The sequence below is a fragment of the Arachis ipaensis genome, chromosome B02 (genome assembly GCF_000816755.2).
Source record: "Arachis ipaensis cultivar K30076 chromosome B02, Araip1.1, whole genome shotgun sequence".
Taxonomy (NCBI): Eukaryota; Viridiplantae; Streptophyta; class Magnoliopsida; order Fabales; family Fabaceae; genus Arachis; species Arachis ipaensis.
In genome coordinates, this window is record NC_029786.2 from 68,453,553 (window position 1) to 68,474,829 (window position 21,277).

General features: G+C 40.5%; 1 protein-coding gene across 5 annotated transcripts in view; it reads right to left on the bottom strand.

Annotated features, from left to right (window-relative positions):
- LOC107628375 (CBL-interacting protein kinase 24-like) overlaps nt 229-21,277 on the bottom strand; it is a 29,807-nt gene continuing 8,758 nt past the window's right edge. Inside the window, exons 2-6 of one of the 5 annotated variants that reach the window (XR_002357572.1) lie at nt 3,205-3,289; nt 3,017-3,036; nt 2,828-2,928; nt 556-728; nt 229-474 (exon numbers count right to left, since the gene is read on the bottom strand). Coding sequence is in view for 2 of the 5 variants with exons in the window: in XM_021115909.1 (XP_020971568.1) it covers nt 422-486; nt 556-728; nt 2,828-2,928; nt 3,017-3,085 (408 nt within the window). In the remaining 3 variants the exon portion in view is untranslated. Of the gene's footprint in view, nt 487-555; nt 729-2,827; nt 3,290-21,277 lie in introns of all 5 variants that reach the window. The other 4 variants (XR_002357570.1, XR_002357571.1, XM_021115910.1 and 1 more) reach the window with 4 other exon arrangements.

Genomic DNA, 21,277 nt, shown 5'->3' on the forward strand with positions numbered 1-21,277 from the left:
TACGGACAAAAAATCCGTCTGTAAATCCATCAATAAAGTAAAAGAGATTTTTTTTTAGATTTTTTCATTGCGAGATAAACTTGATTTCATACAAAATAAATATAAATTTAAATAAGTTCATCATACTATCAAACTAAAAGAAAAGTACTATAAATAAGCAAGTCAATATAATTCAAAACATAAATAAAATATATTGATACATCAACAATAATAAGTAACAACCATACATCAACAAAGTGTACTAATACATCAACTATAATTCAAAATATAAAATCAGTGTATTGTTCAACCATACTAAATTTATCAGCTATAATCCTCAGTGTCATCTTCATCCCCATCATCATCATAGTCCTCATATAAAGAAATTGAAGGTGACAACAATGGCGATAGTAGTGGAATAGCAGTGAAACTACTTGACGCTCTAATAACCTCCTTGTAATAGCTGACACTCAGGGGCTACGTATCTAAATGTACCTACAAGTGAGACTATTATTTGAATTATTTAATTACATTCTTTGAAGTAAACTTATAAAATTGAATAAATAAATCAATTACCTGCAACATAGTCTACTTCAATTGGTTTTAGCTTGGAAGTAGATAGTGGTCCCTGCAATGAAAGCCCAAAGTCTGAGGGCTTAGGCACCATATTGCTATCCAAAAGAATGTTACTAGGTTTTATGTCACTATGAAAGATAGAGCGCTTGGATCCAGCGTGAAGGTGTGTATCTCTGGCCATATTTTAATGGAAAAATGCACAAAAAAAGAAAATGCACAAGCTGTGTCACAAAACAAAGCAACTATAGTTGAAAATTGAAATTCATCTAACTAAAAAAAGATCTTAACTAATGTATAGCATGTAGGTTTTTCCATTATCGGTCATGACTTTGTCCACAAGCTATCTCCGTGCCATCGTCAACATAAAGAACAGGTTTTATGAGATTAGTGTGAGATTTCATCCAATAGCTCACTTTTCTTTGCTGGTTACATGCTGGCCAGCATTTGAAAAAGTTGCTAGCCCCCTAGACTTTTTTCAGGCTTTATTTCTACACATGCTCTAGAAAGATGCCAACCAAATCTTAGCATTAATATCATATTGATAAACCCATATTTAGAGTTTATCTTGTGTTGAATTTAGAGGATTTTATAACCTTTTACCCACATTTACCCAATGAAATAGCATGGTTTTATAACTTCTCCTTTAATTGTGCTTAAGTGTGAAAACATGCTTTCTAGATCATTAATTAGCTAAATTCAATTCACCCTTGATTCCACTAGATGCCTTGATTTGTTTGTTAAGTGATTTCAGGTTGAAAAGGCTAGGAATGGATCAAAGGAATGGAGAGGAAAGCATGCAAAGTGGAGAAATCATGGAAAAGCCAAAGATTTGAGAAACATCATCCACGCGCACGCGCACTGCACGCGCACGCGCACTGCACGCGCACGCGTACGCGTCGATGGCCGCACATGATATTTTAATAGAAAACGTGCCCAGCGATTTTGAGGAGCTGTAGGGCCCAATTTACAACCAACTTTGGCGCCAAAATGCATTTAAAGGACCAAGGATTGAAGGGAATCAACACTTAGCATCATTTACACTCATTAGGATTAGTTTAGAGTAGTTTTAGAGAGAGAAGCTCTCACTTCTCTCTAGGATTAGGAGTATGTTAGATATAGATTAGGAATTCTTAGATCTAGTTTAATTTCATGCTTTGATTTACTTTTCTCTTTGCAATTCTTCTTCTTCTACTTCTCCTCTCTCTAGTTTTACATTTAATTCTTATAATCCTTTACTTTTATGTTCATGCACTTTTGTTTCTTCTATTTTCATTTCAATGCAATTTATTTTTCATGTTCCTTTATTGTTCATTTGATTTGTTGTTGTTTGATTTCTTACAATTGAGTAGTGTAGATTTACTTTCCTTGCACTTTTTACTATGCTTTCCTTTTATGCCTTCCAAAAGTTTGATGAAATGCTTGGTTGGATTTTGGTGTAGATTTTGTTCCTCTTGGCTTTGGTAGAGTAATTAGTGACGCTTGAGTTATCTAATTCCTTTGTAGATTGATAATTAGAAGTTGCTAATTGATTTGGATACCACTAAAGCTAGTCTTTCCCTTGGGAGTTGGCTAGGACTTGTGGAATCAAGTTGATTCATTCACTTGACTTTCTTCCATGATTAGAGGTTAACTAAGTGGTAGCAATGGACAATTGTGGTCACAATTGAGGAGGATGACTAGGATAGGACTTCTAGTTCTCATATCTTGCCAAGAGCTTTCTTAGTTGTTAGTTTATTTCTTTTGCCATTTACATTTCATGTCTCTTATAAAAAACCCCAAAATATGCTCCATAACCAATAACAAGACACTTTATTGCAATTCCTAGGGAGAATGACCCGAGGTTCAATACTTCGGTTTATAAATTTAGGGGTTTGTACTTGTGACAAACAATCTTTTGTATGAAAGGATTATTTGTTGGTTTAGAAACTATCTTGCAACGAGCTTTTATTTGTGAATTCTAAACCGTCAAAAGTCTAATCATCACATATCAACATTTATCATGAAGAAAAACACAAGCCATTTAATAAAAACCATCCTCTTACAACCAACCTACCCCATATCAAATAGTAACAAAAAATAATAGCATAAAAAAAAGTGAAAAAGGGAACTTATCATTAGTTATGTGTATGGGTGTAGAAGTGCGTAGATCTAAAAGAAAACAAGTCATTCTACATATAGTCTCACTAATGATACTAATCCGATTCCAAAGATCTAGCAGAAAATAAGAGACTAGAATGTTAAACAAGGAAAGAATTTTGATAAGGAAACCAACAAAATTTGAAGGAGAGTTGTTCTCTGCTTTGAATTAACCAGTAATAGGGGTTTCCTGCCAGCTTTATCTATCAGAGCTACATCAAGGCCAGTGATCACAATCTGTAAAAAACAAAATCAATTGATGAGTTAATTTATTGAGAGAAAAAAATTATTTTCTAAGAATTGTGAATATGTTAAAAGTAGGAACCTGAAGGCAAGCATATATTACTGTTCCAACAAACGCAAAAAATCCCATGACATAATGAAATTCAGACATTATTCAAACAAAAAAAAGTCTTAGTGCTTTTTAACTTCAAGAAGCTTATTCAACATTCCAATCATGCTTTCAATTATGCAAAGTAATATTAAGGTATTAGAGACTCAGAGTGAAACTACCTGCTAGCTCAAAAATACTGCTGAGATAGAAACAAATTTCATTGATTCCACCAAATTACTGGCATACCATAAGCCTTATTCCAATCTGTTCATCAACAAATTAAATAAAACATTAGTAAAAATCACTTGGGAGTGTAATGGTTCACATAGTATTAAGTATTGCTATGTACTTGAAGACTCTTGTAACAACTAATATGAATTATGAGGACCTTACTGAAAGCATGCAAAAGCTATTAATCGTTATGCAAAGGTGGTGCACAATTTCCAACGCTTCATACAGCTGAACCAGCAAGTGTATTGGGTAGTCCAAGTAATACCTGAGCGAGATGGCTTGAAGCAAACTATGGTTATCTTGCAGATCTTAGTCAGGCGGATAGAAGAATTTGTTTGATTGGTTGATTGCATAAAAGGAATAAAGAAACGTGTGTAAAATACTTTGTGAATTGAATTATAATCAGGGATAAGAAGGTGGTTATGGCTTGGAGTTACTTTGTCCTTCTGAATTAACTCTGGTATTACTATCTTCTCTAATTGTGAATGATTTCTTCTCTGGCAGGCTGTATGTGATTGACGCTGGTTTGAGCAGCCACCAATACTCTTCCAGATATGAACTCCAGGGTTAGTGTGGATCTATTCTGATTGAGGGTGAAGTTCCTGCAGTTCATTCCCCTTAATGATCCTACTCAAAATGCCACAGACAAGGTCGAATCTTCTGGATCAGAGAATGGTGCGCCTTTAGGTTCTAACCTCTACCACAGAGACTCTAATCTCCCCACACCTTCGTTGAACTAGTGTCTCGAGAAGTCTCCAACGAAGTCATGGATTAGCCGTCTATGAGATGTATAATTAAGCTGGTGGTTCAATGCTTTCCACTGAAGTATTCACACGAACATAAGAAGAACATTGGTGGTTGTCAGGCATGCAGTCTTAGTATGAAGAACGAAGATGATTGTCACGGGTCATCTCATTCATCACATTGAAGAACGAATATACATCTTAGAATTAAATCAAACACAGATTGAAGAGAAACAGTAATACTTTTATTAATTCATAGAACTCAGTAGGGCTCCTCCCCTCAACCTAGGAGGTTTAAAAATTCATATTGATAGGAAATACAAGCATAAATGAAAAATATGGTGTAGTCATTTGCTTCCCCCCTAATGAGAGGTGTAAAAGTTCTTTAAATACTAAACTAATAACTAAAGATTACATAAGAAAGGGTAAAACAGTCTTTTAGAGCTAAAATCCACTTCCGGGGCCCACTTGGTGAGTGTTTGGGCTGAGTTTTGATGAGATCCATGTCCTAGGGGGCTTCTAGGGCATTGAACGCTGGCTAGGGGGTCCTCTTTGGGCATTTGGACGCTGGTCTCTTCTCCTTGGGCGTTGGACGCCTGGAAGAGGGCAGGAGGCTGGCGTTGGACGCCAATTTTGGGCCTTCTATTCTGAAGAAAAGTATAGACTATTATGTATTTCTGGAAAGATCTAGAAGTCAGCTTTCCATAGCCGTTAAGAACTCTCCATTTAGAGTTTTGTAGCTCCAGAAAAGCTCTTTCGAGTGCCAGGAGGTCGGATCCAGACAGCATCTGCAGTGCTTTCTCTATCTCTGAATCAGACTTTTGCTAATTTTTGCTCCAGCTTCTTAATTTCAGCCAGAAAATAACTGAAATTGCATAAAAATACATAAACTCAAAGTAGAATCCAAAAATATGATTTTCGCACTAAAACCTATGAAAACTTAATAAAAATTAAATAAAACTTACTAAAAACTATATGAAAACAATGCCAAAAAGCGTATCAAATATCCGCTCATCGCAACACCAAACTTAAACTATTGCTTGTCCCCAAGCAACTAAAAACACAGTAGAATAAAAAAAGAGTGAGACACAATAAATCTCAGAGTTTCCAATGAAGCTTAGTTTCAATTAGATGAGTGGGACTTAATAGCTTTTTGCTTCTGAATAGTTTTGGCATCTCACTATCTATTGAAACTCAGAATGGTTGGTCTCTTTAGGAACTTGGAATCCAGATGATATTATTGATTCTCCTAATTCAGTTCTTTTTTATTCTTGAACACAGCTTTTAGAGTCTTGGCCGTGACCCTAAGCACTTTGTTTTCCAGTATTACCACCTGATACATAGATGCCACAAACACTTTAACTGGGTGAACCCTTTCGGATTGTGATTCAGCTTTGCTAGAATCCCTAGATAGAGGTGTCCAGAGTTCTTAAGCACACTCTTTTTTCTTTGGATCATGACTTTAACTGCTTAGTCTCAAGCTTTTCACTTAACACATTCACACCCCAAGCATATGGTTAGGGACATCTTGGTTGAGCCGCTTAGGCCAGGATTTTATTCCTTATAGGCCCTCCTTATAACACCCTAATTAGCCTAAGCTTTACCTCGCATCGTAAAGCAAAGGTTAATAAGAGATTACGACAGTTCTAAGCTCGTACGTATAATATATAGAAAGAGTTATTATAATCTAGAAGCCCGATGAAGGATATAGCTCAAAAACAGAATTTATAAAGCGCAAAATGTACTAACTTAAGGCACAGGATATAGATATAGTATACCAAAATATCATAGTATAATATCATAAGGATCTAGCCATGGCTCGCAGAGTTTAAGCCGGCTAGCCATATATACAGACTATACAGAAAATATACAGTAAAAACAGCTTATACAAGTTTTGTTCTCTCAATACATGCCCCTAGGCTAAAACAAAATACAAAAGTGAGAGATATATAACAAAATAACCAAAAGACATCCAAAATAGATAAGGATCCTCCGCTTCTGTCACCATCCAAAGCAACTCACCGAGGTGGGTTGCGACCTGCATCTGAAAAATACAACAGAAATATGGTATGAGAACCGGAGGTTCTCAGTATGGTAACAGTGCCCAGTGATGTAGGATATAAGACCCCGGGACGCCAAAGGCAATCCTAGACTTCATATCCATCACAAGATTTAACTTAAGCATACTAAAACAATAAAGTATAATAATATAAATATTAACAAAAATAAACCGGGTAATCTATCTTAGAGGATTTCTATTCTAATCAAACACCGCTGTCCAACAGCCTTCACCAACCTATCCTCCATGCGATCCCATCACTATCGCCTTCCGAACCTCCTCAATCCCAGTATAATACACAATTAATTACAATGCAAGTAAAGCACAAGTAAAACCATATAAGGCAAGTAATTCAAGTAAGCAAATAGGCATGTTATTCAATTAGGTATACAATTGCAAGTTGGCAAAGCAAACAAACAGATAGAAAATGCACATGATGAATGCCTGCCCTATTGGCTGTGATATCATATTGTCGGTTCAACTGCCAACCCGACACATCTCCATGGAGATATAGTGCTCGGATCACTATCCAGGGTTTTGCGCCTGCACGCTCTATAGATATGAAGGGATGCGAGCGGGATACTCTTACCTCAGATCTCACATCTCAACGTATGTGGGATTAACCACCGTCCTTACACCGCCGCCGCTACCTCGACAGGCGGGATTAATCACCGTCCCTGCCGGGTGCATAGCGTCTCATAATCCCAGTACGAATCAGTACTTCAGTGGTTTTTCAGAAAACATTTTCAGAATACATGGATCCATCATCTCATTCAGAGTCCTCGACTCATCTCAACCACCGTAAATTCACATTTCAGTTCTGAACTCAAGAGTTCATCATTTCTCATCTCATATATCAATCATCCTTCACATACCATCAAACCATCCTCAGTACACCCGAGACCTAATCCTCCATTTTCTAATTTTCATAAAAATCATCAACTAAAACCCTTAGATTATTTCCCATGTTTTCATACCCAATATTAAGCCCAAAAGTCTCAAAATGGTATCATAGAAGCTTACAATTTTGTTGGGAAGGTGAAATAGTTGAAAAGAAAGTTAAATTTGAGAAACAGGGCATGTGCGTCCGCACAGGGGTGTGCGTGCGCATGCCCAGGAAGATTTTTAAAAGTGTGCGTACGCATAGAGGTTGTGTATGCACAGGTACCAAAATTCATAATGCCTGTTTGCTCGCACAACCTGTGCTAGCGCCCTCAACAGACTGGCCTTCCCAACGTGTGTGTGCGCACAGTGCTATGCGTACGCACAGGTTGAAATTTCTTATTGGTGTGTGCGCGCACGAGCTGTACTAGCGCTGCAACCAAGGAGCCTTCCCCTGCGTGTGCGGATGCACAGGTCTGTGCGTGCACATAGGTTGAAATTTTTGCAGGGTTGTGCGTGCGCACATACCAGAAATCATAAAATTCTGTAACTTAGCAGAATTTCAGATTTTTACACCAATCTTTGAATGATCATAATTCCCTTTACAAAAACCCAAATTTTACAAACTTTATATCGATTTTAAGGGTTTTCAATAAGCTTTAATCTCCAATAAATTTCAACCAAATTTGAAAACTGAGGCAAAAGTTATGACCAGACAAAGTTCACCAAAAACCTACTTTTACCAAATTTCCCAATTTCCACAATTGCTTATAAAACACAACCAAAACCATACCAAACCATTCCAAACTCCATTTTTCATCAAAATCTACCTTTTGTATCATATTACACCAATCATACCATATTTTCCTTCATATTTCATTATTCTCAAGCTAAATTATCTCATATACAACATATCCACCAATCATCATTATCTCACTATCAATTCTCATCATCAAGTCAACCATGATTCATAATTCATAATCAACAATACTCATTCATCCAAATCCATCATATCTCAACTTGATCATTTAACCACAACAACAACATCAATTCATTATACATCATCAACACAAATAATCATCAACAACATATAATTTCCAAACCTATCCTATGGGTCACTAGCCTAAGTGTCCATGAATATTATATACTACATAGAGAAAACTGAAACCATACTGTTCATACCCTGGGTCGAGCTATCCGACCTGGGATGATCAACGATGCAGCGACCGACCTGTTAAGGTCAAGCGGACCGACTTCGTTACAAAGAACTCGGCCATATCGACAAGAAAGCCCAATAAAGGGCCCAAATAGAGGAACACGACCCAAATCCAAAGGCAATCCCAGCCTATAGAGATAAAAGCGGTTCCCTTGAAGATAAGATGACTTCATCCCAAACAGGATAAGATAAGATAAGATAACTAACTTATCTTATCAGAAAGGTCAGCCCAAACTACTATAAATACACTGGAGCACCCAGGTATAACTCATACTCTGATTCTACATAAAACCTGCTTAATACCCATGCTAACTTAAGCATCGGAGTCTTTTGCAGGTACCCCCCACCCTCCGGTGGCCTAGGATCAGCAGTGCAGCAAGTCCAACAAGTCGGACACAACAGCTCCGACCGCCACCAACCAGCCGGACACGTCATCTCCGGCCAGTATCAAGGATCTCATCCGAGATCGACCTCCAGTTTCAGGTAACCCACGGAACATTGGCGCCGTTGCCGGGGAACCTGAGAGTCATCCCAAAACCATGGCGGACGGCCATGACAACGACCACGACTCGGATCTGGAGAACAGAACACCGCACAAGAACGCGGACACTACGCTAAAAGATACTCCGGAATCCAACGGGGACAAAAACTCACCAAATCCGGGAGCCATGGAAGCACTTCAAAATTGCTTAAAGCAACTTGAGAAAGAAACCCAGCAACAATGGGAGATCGGAAAGGATCTACAAAGAGAGGTACAGCGACGCCGAGAACTGGAAGAAAAACTACATCAATTAGAGGCCGACCTCAAATCAAAAGCTCCTCGGACCACTCCTGAGGAAAATTCGCGCAAAGAACAGGATCCATTCACCAGGGAAATCAGGAAGACCAAAATCCCAAAGGATTTCAAGCTCCCGGATATGGTTTTGTATGATGGCACTACAGATCCCAACCATCATCTCAGCAATTTTAGAAGCAGAATGTACCTCACCGATGCCTCAGATGCCGTTCGCTGCAAAGCTTTCCCAACAACTGTCACGAAAACAGCGATCAGATGGTTCGACAACTTACCGCCGAAATCCATCTCAAACTTCGACGACCTGGCCAAAAAATTCCTTGCCAGATTCTCCATCCAGAAAGATAAGGCCAAGCACGCACACAGCTTACTAGGAATCAAGCAAGGAGATCGGGAGAGCCTCCGCAACTACATGGAAAGATTCAACAAAACATGCATGGACATACAAAATTTACCAACAGAAGCCGCCATCATGGGGCTTATTAATGGCTTACGAGAGGGATCTTTCAGCCAATCTAGATCAAAAAAGTATCCTACCTCCTTAGACGAAGTACAGGAGCGAGCAGAAAAATACATCAACATGGAAGAGAACGCTCGGCTGGGAGAAACCTCAAAATCTGGGGCCTCCTACCGAGACAAAGACAAGGAATCCAAAAGGAAAGAAGATCGACAGGGTGAGAAAATCAAAAAATACCACAACTACACTCCTCTCAGAGCATCCCTGGTCGAGGTGTACAAAGAAGTCTGCCATACAGAAAAAATCCCCCCAGCGTGGCCACTCAAAGGCAAAAGGGGAGGAGGAAATCGGAAGGAATATTGTGAATACCATCGAGTTCGAGGGCACTCTACCAACGAATGCTTCAACTTGAAAAATATCATAGAAAAATTGGTAAGAGAAGGAAAATTAGATCGATTTCTGGCCACCCGGGATGATGACCAAAGAAAAAGACCAAGAGACGAAGATGATGGACGAGCTGAATAGTCACCTCGGACACCAGAAAGACACGTCCACATGATACACGGCGGATTCGCAGGAGGTGGGATCTCCAAATCGTCCCGAAAGAGACATCTCAAAGAAGTATATCATGTTGAGGGAAAGGAGGAAGCACCCGACATCCCGGCGATAACATTTACTAAAGAGGACGCATCCGGCATCATCTCGGGACACGACGATCCCATGGTCATCACTATTATACTGGCAAACGCCAATCTACATCGCACACTAGTAGACCAAGGGAGTTCTGCCGACATCTTATTCAAAATAGCCTTCGACAAGCTCGGCTTAGACGAAAAGGAACTTAGAGCATACCCGAAAAATCTGTTTGGACTAGGAGACACTCCGATACAACCATTGGGATACGTATCGCTACACACTACTTTTTGAAAAGGGAACCAATCTAGGACCCTCAGAATAGACTACATTGTGGTCGACGTAAGTTCAGCCTACAATGCTCTCATAGGTCGGACAACACTCAATCAACTCGGCGCAATAGTCTCAACTCCGCACCTATGTATGAAATTCCCAACTACAGAGGGGATAGCCACGATAAAAGCAGATCAAAAGATGGCACGTCGCTATTATAACGAGAGCTTAAACCTCAAAGGCAGAGGAGAAGAGTTTCATACAATTGAGCTTGGTGGTGGAGCTCAGCGTCGAGAAGAACTCCGTCCGCACCCAGAAGGCGAGGTAGAGAAGGTCCAGATTGGAGATACCTCGGACAAAACGACCAATATCGGCACGGTCTTAAGAGGAGATTCAAAAGAATTACTGATATAATTCTTACGAGATAATGTCGACCTCTTTGCATGGAAAGCCGCAGACATGCCAGGCATAGACCCTAAGCTAATATGCCACAAGTTGGCGGTCTATCCAGGATCTCGGCCGGTGCAGCAGAAGCGAAGAAAACTCGGACCAGAACGATCCCAAGCTGTGGAAGAACAAGTACAAACGTTACTGGAGGCAGGATTCATAAGAGAAGTCAAGTACCCACTATGGCTAGCCAACGTCGTCTTGGTGAAAAAATCAAACGGGAAGTGGCGCATGTGTACCGATTACACCGATCTCAACAAAGCCTGCCCAAAAGATCCATACCCACTCCCAAGTATTGACGCTCTGGTAGATGCTTCCTCTGGATATAGATACCTCTCGTTTATGGATGCCTATTCGGGATACAACCAAATCTTCATGTATCCACCAGATCAAGAAAAGACTTCGTTCTTAACACCAAAGGCGAACTACTTCTACATCGTGATGCCTTTCGGTCTCAAGAACGCGGGAGCTACCTATCAAAGGCTAATGAATAAAGTCTTCTCGGATCACATCGGAAAAATCATGGAAGTCTATGTGGACGACAAGTTGATAAAAACACAAAGCGAAGATACATTATTGTCCGACCTGGCTCAAGTATTTGACACTATAAGGAAGCATAACATACGACTCAACCCCGCAAAATGCACCTTCGCAGTTGAAGCAGGAAAATTCTTGGGTTTCATGCTCACACAAAGGGGAATTGAAGCAAATCCAGACAAATGCCAAGCTATACTCAACATGAAGAGCCCAACCTGTGTCAAAAAGTACAACAACTTAACGGGAGATTGGCCGCCCTATCCCGATTCTTAGTAGGAGCTGCGATAAGATCTCTCCCCTTCTATGCTACGTTAAGAAAGGAAAAACAGTTCGAATGGATGACAAAATGTGAGCAAGCTTTCCGAGACTTCAAGGAATTCTTAGGACGGCCACCTATCCTATCTCGACCACGAGAAGGAGAACCACTCATATTATATCTCGCAGTAGGGAGCCGGGCGATAGCTTTAGCACTAGTCAGAGAAGACAAAAATGGGCAACAACCCGTCTACTTCATTAGCAAAGCACTACAGGGATCTGAGCTGAATTACCAGAAAATAGAAAAATTTGCCTATACTCTCATCCTAACATCTCGACGACTCCGCCCGTACTTCCAGGCTCACACCATTAAGGTTAGAACTAACCAGCCCATAAAAGGAATATTGCAGAAAACAGATTTAGCAGGCAGAATTCTACAATGGGCAGTCGAGTTGTCAGAATTTGACCTCCAATATGAAGCTCGGATGGCCATCAAATCACAGTATCTGGCCGACTTCATCGCAGAATTCACAGATACCCTGGAAACCCCTACAGAATAGAATCTATACGTGGACGGTTCCTCAAATAAAACTGGAAGCGGCGCAGGCGTGATAATAGAAAGCAACCAAGGAACCCAAGTTGAGCTCTCCCTCAAGTTCGGGTTCCCGGCCTCCAATAACCAAGCGGAATATGAAGCATTATTAGCTGGTTTGAAGCTGGCTAAAGAGGTCGGAACTAAAAAACTCAACATTTACAGCGATTCACAAGTGGTCACATCACAAATAACAGGGAGCTATCAAGCCAAAGACCCCACCATGAAAAAATATTTGGATAAAACCAAGGAACTACTTGGACAAATCGGGGAATATAGGATCTGCCACATACCCCGCGAACAAATTGCCCGAGCTGATGCACTCTCAAAACTAGCCAGTACCAAACCAGGGGGCAACAATAGAAGCCTCATCCAGGAAATGTTACAAAACCTGTCAATCTCGGAAGAGGAAAAAGTCCTGGCCATAACAAGTCAGGACCAAGGATGGATGACCCCTATAATCAACTACCTCAAAGAAGGAACACTCCCTGCAGAAGAAAAGGAGGCAAAGAAGTTAAAAAGGGAGGCACAGTACTACACCATCATAAACAACATCCTGTACAAAAGAGGAATCTCAATACCCTTACTAAAATGAGTGCTGACCTCCAACACAAAGGAAGTGCTAGAAGAAATACACGGCGGCATTTGTGGCAATCATCTCGGAGCACGAGCTCTCGCCAAAAAAGTACTTCGGGCGGGATTTTATTGGCCAACTCTACAGAAAGAAGCCACAGAATTTGTAAAGACATGTCCACCATGTCAAAAACATGCCAACTTTCACATCGCCCCACCAGAAGAGCTCATCAGCGTGACTTCGCCTTGGCCGTTTGCAAAATGGGGACTCGATCTTCTTGGCCCTTTCCCACAGGGATCAGGACAAGTTAAATTTCTCATAGTGGGAGTAGATTACTTTACAAAGTGGATCGAGGCAGAACCCCTAGCCAATGCCACCGCTCAAAGAAGCCGGAAGTTCTTATATCGAAACATTGTCACAAGGTTCGGGGTTCCATATTCAATAACCACAGACAATGGCACCCAATTCACAGATGCAGGCTTCAAAAAACTGGTAGCCGACTTGAATATAAACCACCAGTACACCTCCGTCGAACATCCACAAGCCAATGGGCAGGCCGAAGCTGCCAACAAAGTCATATTGGCTGGATTAAAACGGAGATTACAAGACGCAAAGGGAGCCTGGGCAGAAGAGCTCCCACAGGTCCTGTGGGCATATCGAACAACGCCACATTCTACCACGAAGGAATCTCCCTTTCGATTAGCATACGGAACAGAGGCAATGATTCCAATAGAGATCGAGGAAAGGTCGCCCAGAGTAGTTCACTACAATGAGGACGCAAACTTCCAACTTCAGAGAGAAGAGCTCGACTTGTTACCCAAAATCCAAGAAAGAGCTCGAATCAGGGAAGAAGCTCTAAAACGCCGAATGGCTTCCAGATATAATCAAAAGGTAGTGCCGAGAAATTTCACAGAAAATGATCTCATCCTAATCCGAAATGATATCGGAACAACTCGACCAGGAGAGGGAAAGCTGGCAGCAAACTGGAAAGGACCCTACCGAATTGTAGAAGTACTGGGAAAGGGCTACTACAGACTGTCTGAACTCGACGGACGAGAGCTTCCCAAGTCATGGCACGCCTGCAACCTCAGAAGGTACTACAGTTAGAAAAGATAAAAGATCTCATCATAGGATGCACTCTTTTTCCTGAAAAGGTTTTTTAATGAGGCACCAAGTTGAGACTCAGACAATCCCATATGTATATATTTGCACTTTTCCTTTAAATAAAATATATTCTACAAAGATTTCAAGACGCATTAATCTGAAGTATTCATCGTCCGATTATAAAGCAACAGATCGGCAGAAAGTGAAAAATAATTTCACTACACGATCACGATAAAGACAAACGTCCGATAAAGGTGAAAACGCGATTCACCCAAAAGACGATCTAGAAATGACAACCACTTTCTACAGATTGGCAAAGATGAACACAGAATAATGTAAGAAGTTATCGAAAGCGATCCAAAAAAAGAACCTGACGAGGTCTTACGGATTGCTAAAATAATAACTTAAAGACTGGCCGACATTGAGAGGTCGGACCAAGTCAACCCAAGTTATAAGTAAACCCTGGAAAGAGGTCTGGCCAACCCTATTAAAGAGGATTACTTTAACTTAGAAGGGCTCGACCTGACAAAGTCGGCCCAAAATGAGAAGTTATCAAAGTAGTCCCTGAAAGAGATCTGACAAAGATCCAAGAAAGAGGACTACAAATAACTTAAAGGAGACTGATATAACCAAGTCGGACTCCTACTACTTAAAAGTTATCAAAGTAGTCCCTGAAAGAGATCTGACAAAGATCCAAGAAAGGGGACTACAAATAACTTAAAGGAGACCGATATAACCAAGTCGGACTCCTACTACTTAAAAATTATCAAAGTAGTCCCTGAAAGAGACCTGACAAAGATCCAAGAAAGGGGACTACAAATAACTTAAAGGAGACCGATATAACCAAGTCGGACTCCTACTACTTAAAAGTGATCAAAGTAGTCCCTGAAAGAGATCTGACAAAGATCCAAGAAAGAGGACTACAAATAACTTAAAGGAGACCGATATAACTAAGTCGGACTCCTACAACTAAAAAGTTATAAAAGTAATCCCTGAAAGAGATCAGACAAAGATCCAAGAAAGAGGATTACAAAAATAACTTAAAAAAAAAGGACTGCGAAAACAACTCGGAGGACTAACTTGAAGAAATTGGCTACAAATCGTCAGAAATGCAAGCCGGAGCGAGAACAAACCAAAAAGCAAGTTAGACCTACCTAGTCACAACCACAAAGGATTCAAGATACAAAGTACAAAGCAATCCAAAAAAGGTTAATCCGCAAGGTTCCAATATTCGCAGAAAAAGAGATACCAAAGTCAAGCACAAAAAGCGCAATATCATCCACAAGGTTATAACAGCCTCAGAGGCCACCAAAACCTATCTCAAAAAAGCTAAAGCATGCTACCATTTGTTTTTCATAAAAAACAAAAGTTTCTAGGCAAGCAACGGGAAAGTGTCAGCAAACTAACAAAACATAAAGAGTTTAAAAAAGCCCACAAGCCGGGCCAACTACATATCCAGAATAAAGATAAAGCTAAGGGTCAGAAGATTTTTTAGCAGCATCAGGCCGAGGAGACGGAGGCCGAGTCTGGAGAGGAATGGCATCTACAGTACCGTCATCCCGGTTCAAGATCTGGCAGTCGGGATCAGAAGCGGGAGGACCAACCTCGGCAGGGGCAGCAGAAGTCGACACCTTGGTAGAGGTTACAGGGGAAAGATCGACATCATCCTCATCCTCGTCATCAGGGACAACCTTGCCATCCCTGACAACGTTCTCCAAGCTAAAAAGGGTCAGGTCAGCCTCGGGAGCAATAACCCGAACTTGTTCCTTCAGGTTCTCATAGGCAGCAGTTACACTGCCAACAAGATGACCTTGGAGTTCGGAATAATTCTCCCGGGCATTCTCCAACTCTTCTTTCAGACGCAACACCTCCCGGTAAGACGTCAAATAACTATCCTTATGCTGCATAGCCGTGTCCTCGGCCAGTTTCAGAGAACCAGCCAGGGAAGTAGAAATAGCCTTTTCATTTTCCAAGTCTTTCTCCAACCTGGCCACCCTTACTTCAAGCTCCCCCTTCAAATCCTTCATCCGATCAAACTCCTGTTTGGCCTCCTCCATAAAAGCTTTAGTGGCATGGAGAAGAAGACTTTGAGCAGTTCGATATAGGGCCGCCCCCATAAAACCTGGGAGGACCCTTCTCCGACCACCTTGGCCGGGACGTTCTGAGCCGTGGTAGCCTTCTTCGCCTTCTTAAAGGCCTTCAGCGAGTCATTATTCTTCGACATCTCTAAAAAACACAAAAAACAAAGACAAGTTACAACACAGGAGAAACAAAGCTCGGGAGCAAGTATAAAAACAAATCAGGCAGTACCCAAAGCAGCCCGAACCAAAGATGGATCACTCAAAAATCTCTTTGTGTCCAGGTGGGGTGGCTTCCCCCATAAATCTTCAAGAACAACTACAAAGGCCCGCTCAACCTCACTAAGCATTTCCCATGTGTAACGTGGCACTCTTACATTCTTTTGCCACTCCAGAGGAAAAGCAGGCTCATCATTTTCATCAAGAAAAAACGGGCGAACCCCCTCAACGGCACGGACTCGGAAGAAATAGTTCTTAAAATCTTTAAACGACTCATCATACATGGCAAAAACTTTATGCCCCTGGGCCGACCTGAAAGAGACCCAGGAAGCTTTCTTTTTGGAGGAACCTCCAGGTTTGGCCGAGACAAAAAGATAAAGGAAAAGAGTTTCAGAAGGTGTTATGTCCAACTCCTGACAAAGAAGTTGAAATATTTTGATAAAACCCCAAGAGTTTGGATGAAGCTGGGACGGAGCAATATTGCAGGACCACAACAAGTCAGTTTCAAAAGCAGTAAAAGGGAAAGTAACGTTCAATTGGCTGAAGAAGTATTCATAAGCATAGAAAGAGGGACGCTCCCCCTCGACGGAAGTCGGAAAACAAACTCTCTCATCGGAATCAGGAGCAACAAGCTCATAATCACCCTCGCAGGCACTGTTAGCATAAATCCTATGGCGCTTCCTCAGCTCTGTGCAAAATTCAGCATCCACAATAGAAACACACAACGAAACAAGGGAGTCCAGCCAATCGGACATCCCCTCGAGAACTCTGGAAGACATCTATACAATGTTATTGTGAGAAGACATGAGGCCAACTAATCCTACAAGTAAGAAAAGAAGAGGGGATTACTAAAAACATCCCGGACAAGGGAGAAAATAACTCAATACGATGCAGGTGATCACACAGAAAAGGAAAACCCCAAGACTCAAACCAAAATCTTGGGGCATCCTTTGGAGGCAGTAACAAAGCAAGGTTTCCAGGAAAATCTACAGCTCTCACCCCAGCATCTTACAAACAAGAAAAAGACTTCAAACAAGCAAGCACTTCTAGAAGCATAAGTCATCACAGTCAACCAAGCAAAAAAGCATTCCCAAAACATCAAAACGCGTCAAATGGAAATCATCAAAGGTACGAACTTTTGAGAAATCAGACAAAAAGCAATCAATCAAAGCAAGGAACGGATGCAGAGTTCTATCAGATAGTAAAAAATCAGAAGCAAGAAACAAAAACCATATAAAGCCTCGACGGAAATGCCAGAGGAACACACAAAGAAAGCCAAGAAAAACGCATTTACAGCGACAAACAGATGCAAAATCACAAAAAGGTTCAAACTTTCAAAACATGCAAAAGCAAAAGCTTCACCAAAAAACTAAAGATGGAGCTGTGAAAGAAGCAAGAAAGTTAGTTCCAACCTGAAAAGGCAGCAAGACTTCAGGGAAGGTGAAGAGGGACGGCGAAATCTGGAATCACTACCTCAAAGTAAAAGAAAAGACACGGGCAAAAGAAAACGTCGCTGGGCAGAAACGCGAAACCACGAACTCCAGGCAGAGGCTTCAGAAAAATCAAACAAACGCCGCAACACAAAGAAAAGTTGAAAGCGAGAGAATGAAGGAAAAAATGTGAAGAAGTTACGAAAAGGGCGAAAGAAGAGAAACCGTTTCTGGGTTTTCAAAATTAAAATAAAGAGCCAAAAGGAAACGGGCAATTAATGCTAAAATTAAAAGGCATTAAACCCTCGCACGTTCCCAAAGCACCGATATAAAAGCGCGCGCTTGTAGAGGAAAACGTTCTACATTCAAAAGCTGCTACAAAAGAAGTCGACAAAATGCTTGAGTTCGGCTTCGCTACGAGAAGGACCGAAGTCAAGGACTCGACCTCGACAAAGAAGACCGAGCTCAAGCAGGGGCACTGTTCATACCCTGGGTCGAGCTATCCGACCTGGGATGATCAACGATGCAATGACCGACCTGTTAAAGTCAAGTGGACCGACTTTGTTACAAAGAACTTGGCCATATCGACAAGAAAGCCCAATAAAGGGCCCAAATAGAGGAACACGACCCAAATCCAAAGGCAATCCCAGCCTATAGAGATAAAGGCGGTTCCCTTGAAGATAAGCTGACTTCATCCCAAACAGGATAAGATAAGATAAGATAACTAACTTATCTTATCAGAAAGGTCAGCCCACACTACTATAAATACACTGGAGCACCCAGGTATAACTAATACTCTGATTCTACATAAAACCTGCTTAATACCCATGCTAACTTAAGCATCGGAGTCTCTTGCAGGTACCCCCCACCCTCCGGTGGCCTAGGATCAGCAGTGCAGCAAGTCCAACAAGTCGGACACAACAGCTCCGGCCGCCACCAACCAGCCAGACACGTCATCTCTGACCAGTACCAAGGATCTCATCCCAGATCGACCTCCAGTTTCAGGTAACCCACGGAACACATACCTTGGCCGATTTTCAATATGTCTTTAATCTAAAATTGAGCCCAGAATAATCACCAACAAGCTTTCCAACACAATCCAAGCTTCCAATGTAACTCCAACAAGCACCAAACTCACAACAATCAAGCTATATATGCATAAACCATCACAAATCAACCTAGGGCTCATAAAAATTGAAATTTCACAAGGATTCAAGAGTAACTCACCTTACCCAACAGTTTTGGAAGCCAAAACCACAAGTAATCAAGTGCTAGAGTGTACCTAAACACCCAAAACACAAGATTTCACTCAAAACCAAACCCTAAAACTCGAATTTCTCAAGAACACGAAAAATGGGCAAGGAAACTCGAAAAATTTACCACAAGGCTTAGATAGATGTGACGGGCTCGGTGAGAACTTCACGTAGCCACTAACGACACGCGAATCGGAGCACTGTAGCTCGAGATATCGTGGATTGAAGTGAAGAGTAAATAGTGTTTCTCTCTTCTCCTTTCCCTCTTCTTCTTTTTTGCTAAGTGTGTGTTAATGAGGTGAAGGGTTCATTAAATGAACCTTTATATATGTTGGGCTTGGGTCCAACCCATTAGCATTTTTAGCCCGTTTGGCCCAACTTTGGGCCAAACCTTTAAAACCAACACCCGGTTTTTGACTTCTAATATTTTTCTAAGGTTTTTGACGGTTTTTATTTTTTTCTCGCATAGTACCGGACAGACTTGAACCGGTTCAACCGGTTTAACTGTTGGTTCACAGTTTTTCACGGTTTTCGTAGAAAATATATTTTCTGACTCAAAAAAACCTACTGAGTCCAAAAATCACATTTAAATCCTCAAATTCTCATTCTAACTTTTCGGATTCTAATTTGGACAATATTAATTACTTAATTAACCAGTTGATTAGCTGCGGTTCTTACACTCCTAACCATTGATGCTAAAAACCTTGTATCCTTTTACCCTTGCCTTTTGGTTTAAAGGGTTATTGGCTTTTTTTTTTATTTATTTTTTCGCCAAATTTTTTTTCGCATGCATATATTATTTTTTCCCCTTTTATTGCAACATGCTTTTTCTTTTTCTTTTTTTGCTTTTTCTTGCTTCAAGAATCAATTTTTGGATTTTTCAGATTACCAATAATACTTTTCTTTTATCATCATTCTTTCAAGAGCCAACATTCTTAATTTCAATTTCAAATATGCACTGTTCATTCATATATTCAGAAAACAAAAGCAATACCACCACATCAAAATAATTGAACTATTCTTATGATAAACTTGAAATTCATGTATCTCTCAATTCTTTTTAAATAAATTTTTTTTAAGCAAGGTTAGAGATATATGGAACATTTTACAACTTTAAGACATAAATGGAAATGATCATGCAATAAGAACAAGAGAACAGACAATAAAACATAATAGAAAACAGAAAAATAACATAAGGAGAGGTGATTAAGAGAACGAATCCACCTTTAATGGTGGCGGTTAGTGCTCCTCCTTGAGGATCCAATGTATAGTGCTTGATCTCTTCAATGTCACTCTTTTGCCTTTGTTGTTCTTTCCTCAATTGATCTATGTTGAAGCTCCACTCTCCCAGAGAGGTAATCAGTTGATCCCAAAAAATTTTGGGGAGGAAAATACATCCCTTGAGGCATATCAGGGATTTCTATTGTGGTGGCTCCACATGCTCTTGCTGTGGTCCATGTGCCGGCTCTCTAACATGCTCCATCCTTCTTTTAGTGATGGACTTGTCCTCTTCTATGACAATTGCAGCTGAATTGCATAGGTGACAAATGAGGTAAGGGAAGTGAAGGCAAGTGCCTTTCCCTTCCTCTTCCTTGAGGTTTCACCAGTCTTTGGTGCCATACTTAAGAGTGGTAGAAGTCAAAAAGCAAAGCTTTTGCAACACTAAACTTAAGAGTTTTGCTCGTCCTCGAGCAAATATGAACAATGGAGAAGAATAGAGTAGAAGAGGGTGGTGTAGTGGAGATTCTGTAGGACCTTGATGCGTGGCAGAAGTTAACCAATTTAGAGATTTCAATTAAGAGACAGCGTTGCACGTATAGCTCTTAACCAGCTAAGATTTGCCTCACTAATTTAAAAAGGATTGTCACAAATTTTAGAAATAAAATACTGGGAGTATGAGTCCTAGGTCATCTCCCAACGAGTTGCAGGAAAGAGTGCTAATTTATTAATCAAAAAATTCCCAGAAAGTTGAGTTTGATAATGAGCAATTAAAATAATTGTGAATTAAGGCAATAAAAATAAACTAAGAATAATTATTGATAATCTGAATAAAAGGCCTTGACTGGGGGAATAACTAAGTGGAACTTCTATCCTTGTTGGGATCTTCTCAAGTGTGGTGTAAAAAGGTTGTTGTTCTCACTCGATTTTCCCTTACAAAATAAGGAAAGATATGGTGATTGAACTAACTCTTACCCTCAGGTCCTAGCCCTCTCCCTTGGAAGGTCTAGTGTTAGTAAGTATGAAGTTATCTAACAACGTCCAGTTTAACCAAGCACTTGAGCATTCCAACTCAAGTATCACCTCTTAATCAACCCCCATGTCAAGTAGAAATTCTACTCCATTGACATGAAATTAATAATCATAAAAATATGAGAAGACATAATTAATTAAAATAAAATAGAGAATTAAAATTAATTAAAATAAAAATAACTTCATATATTAATAAATTCAAAATGTAACATACTTAATTGAATAG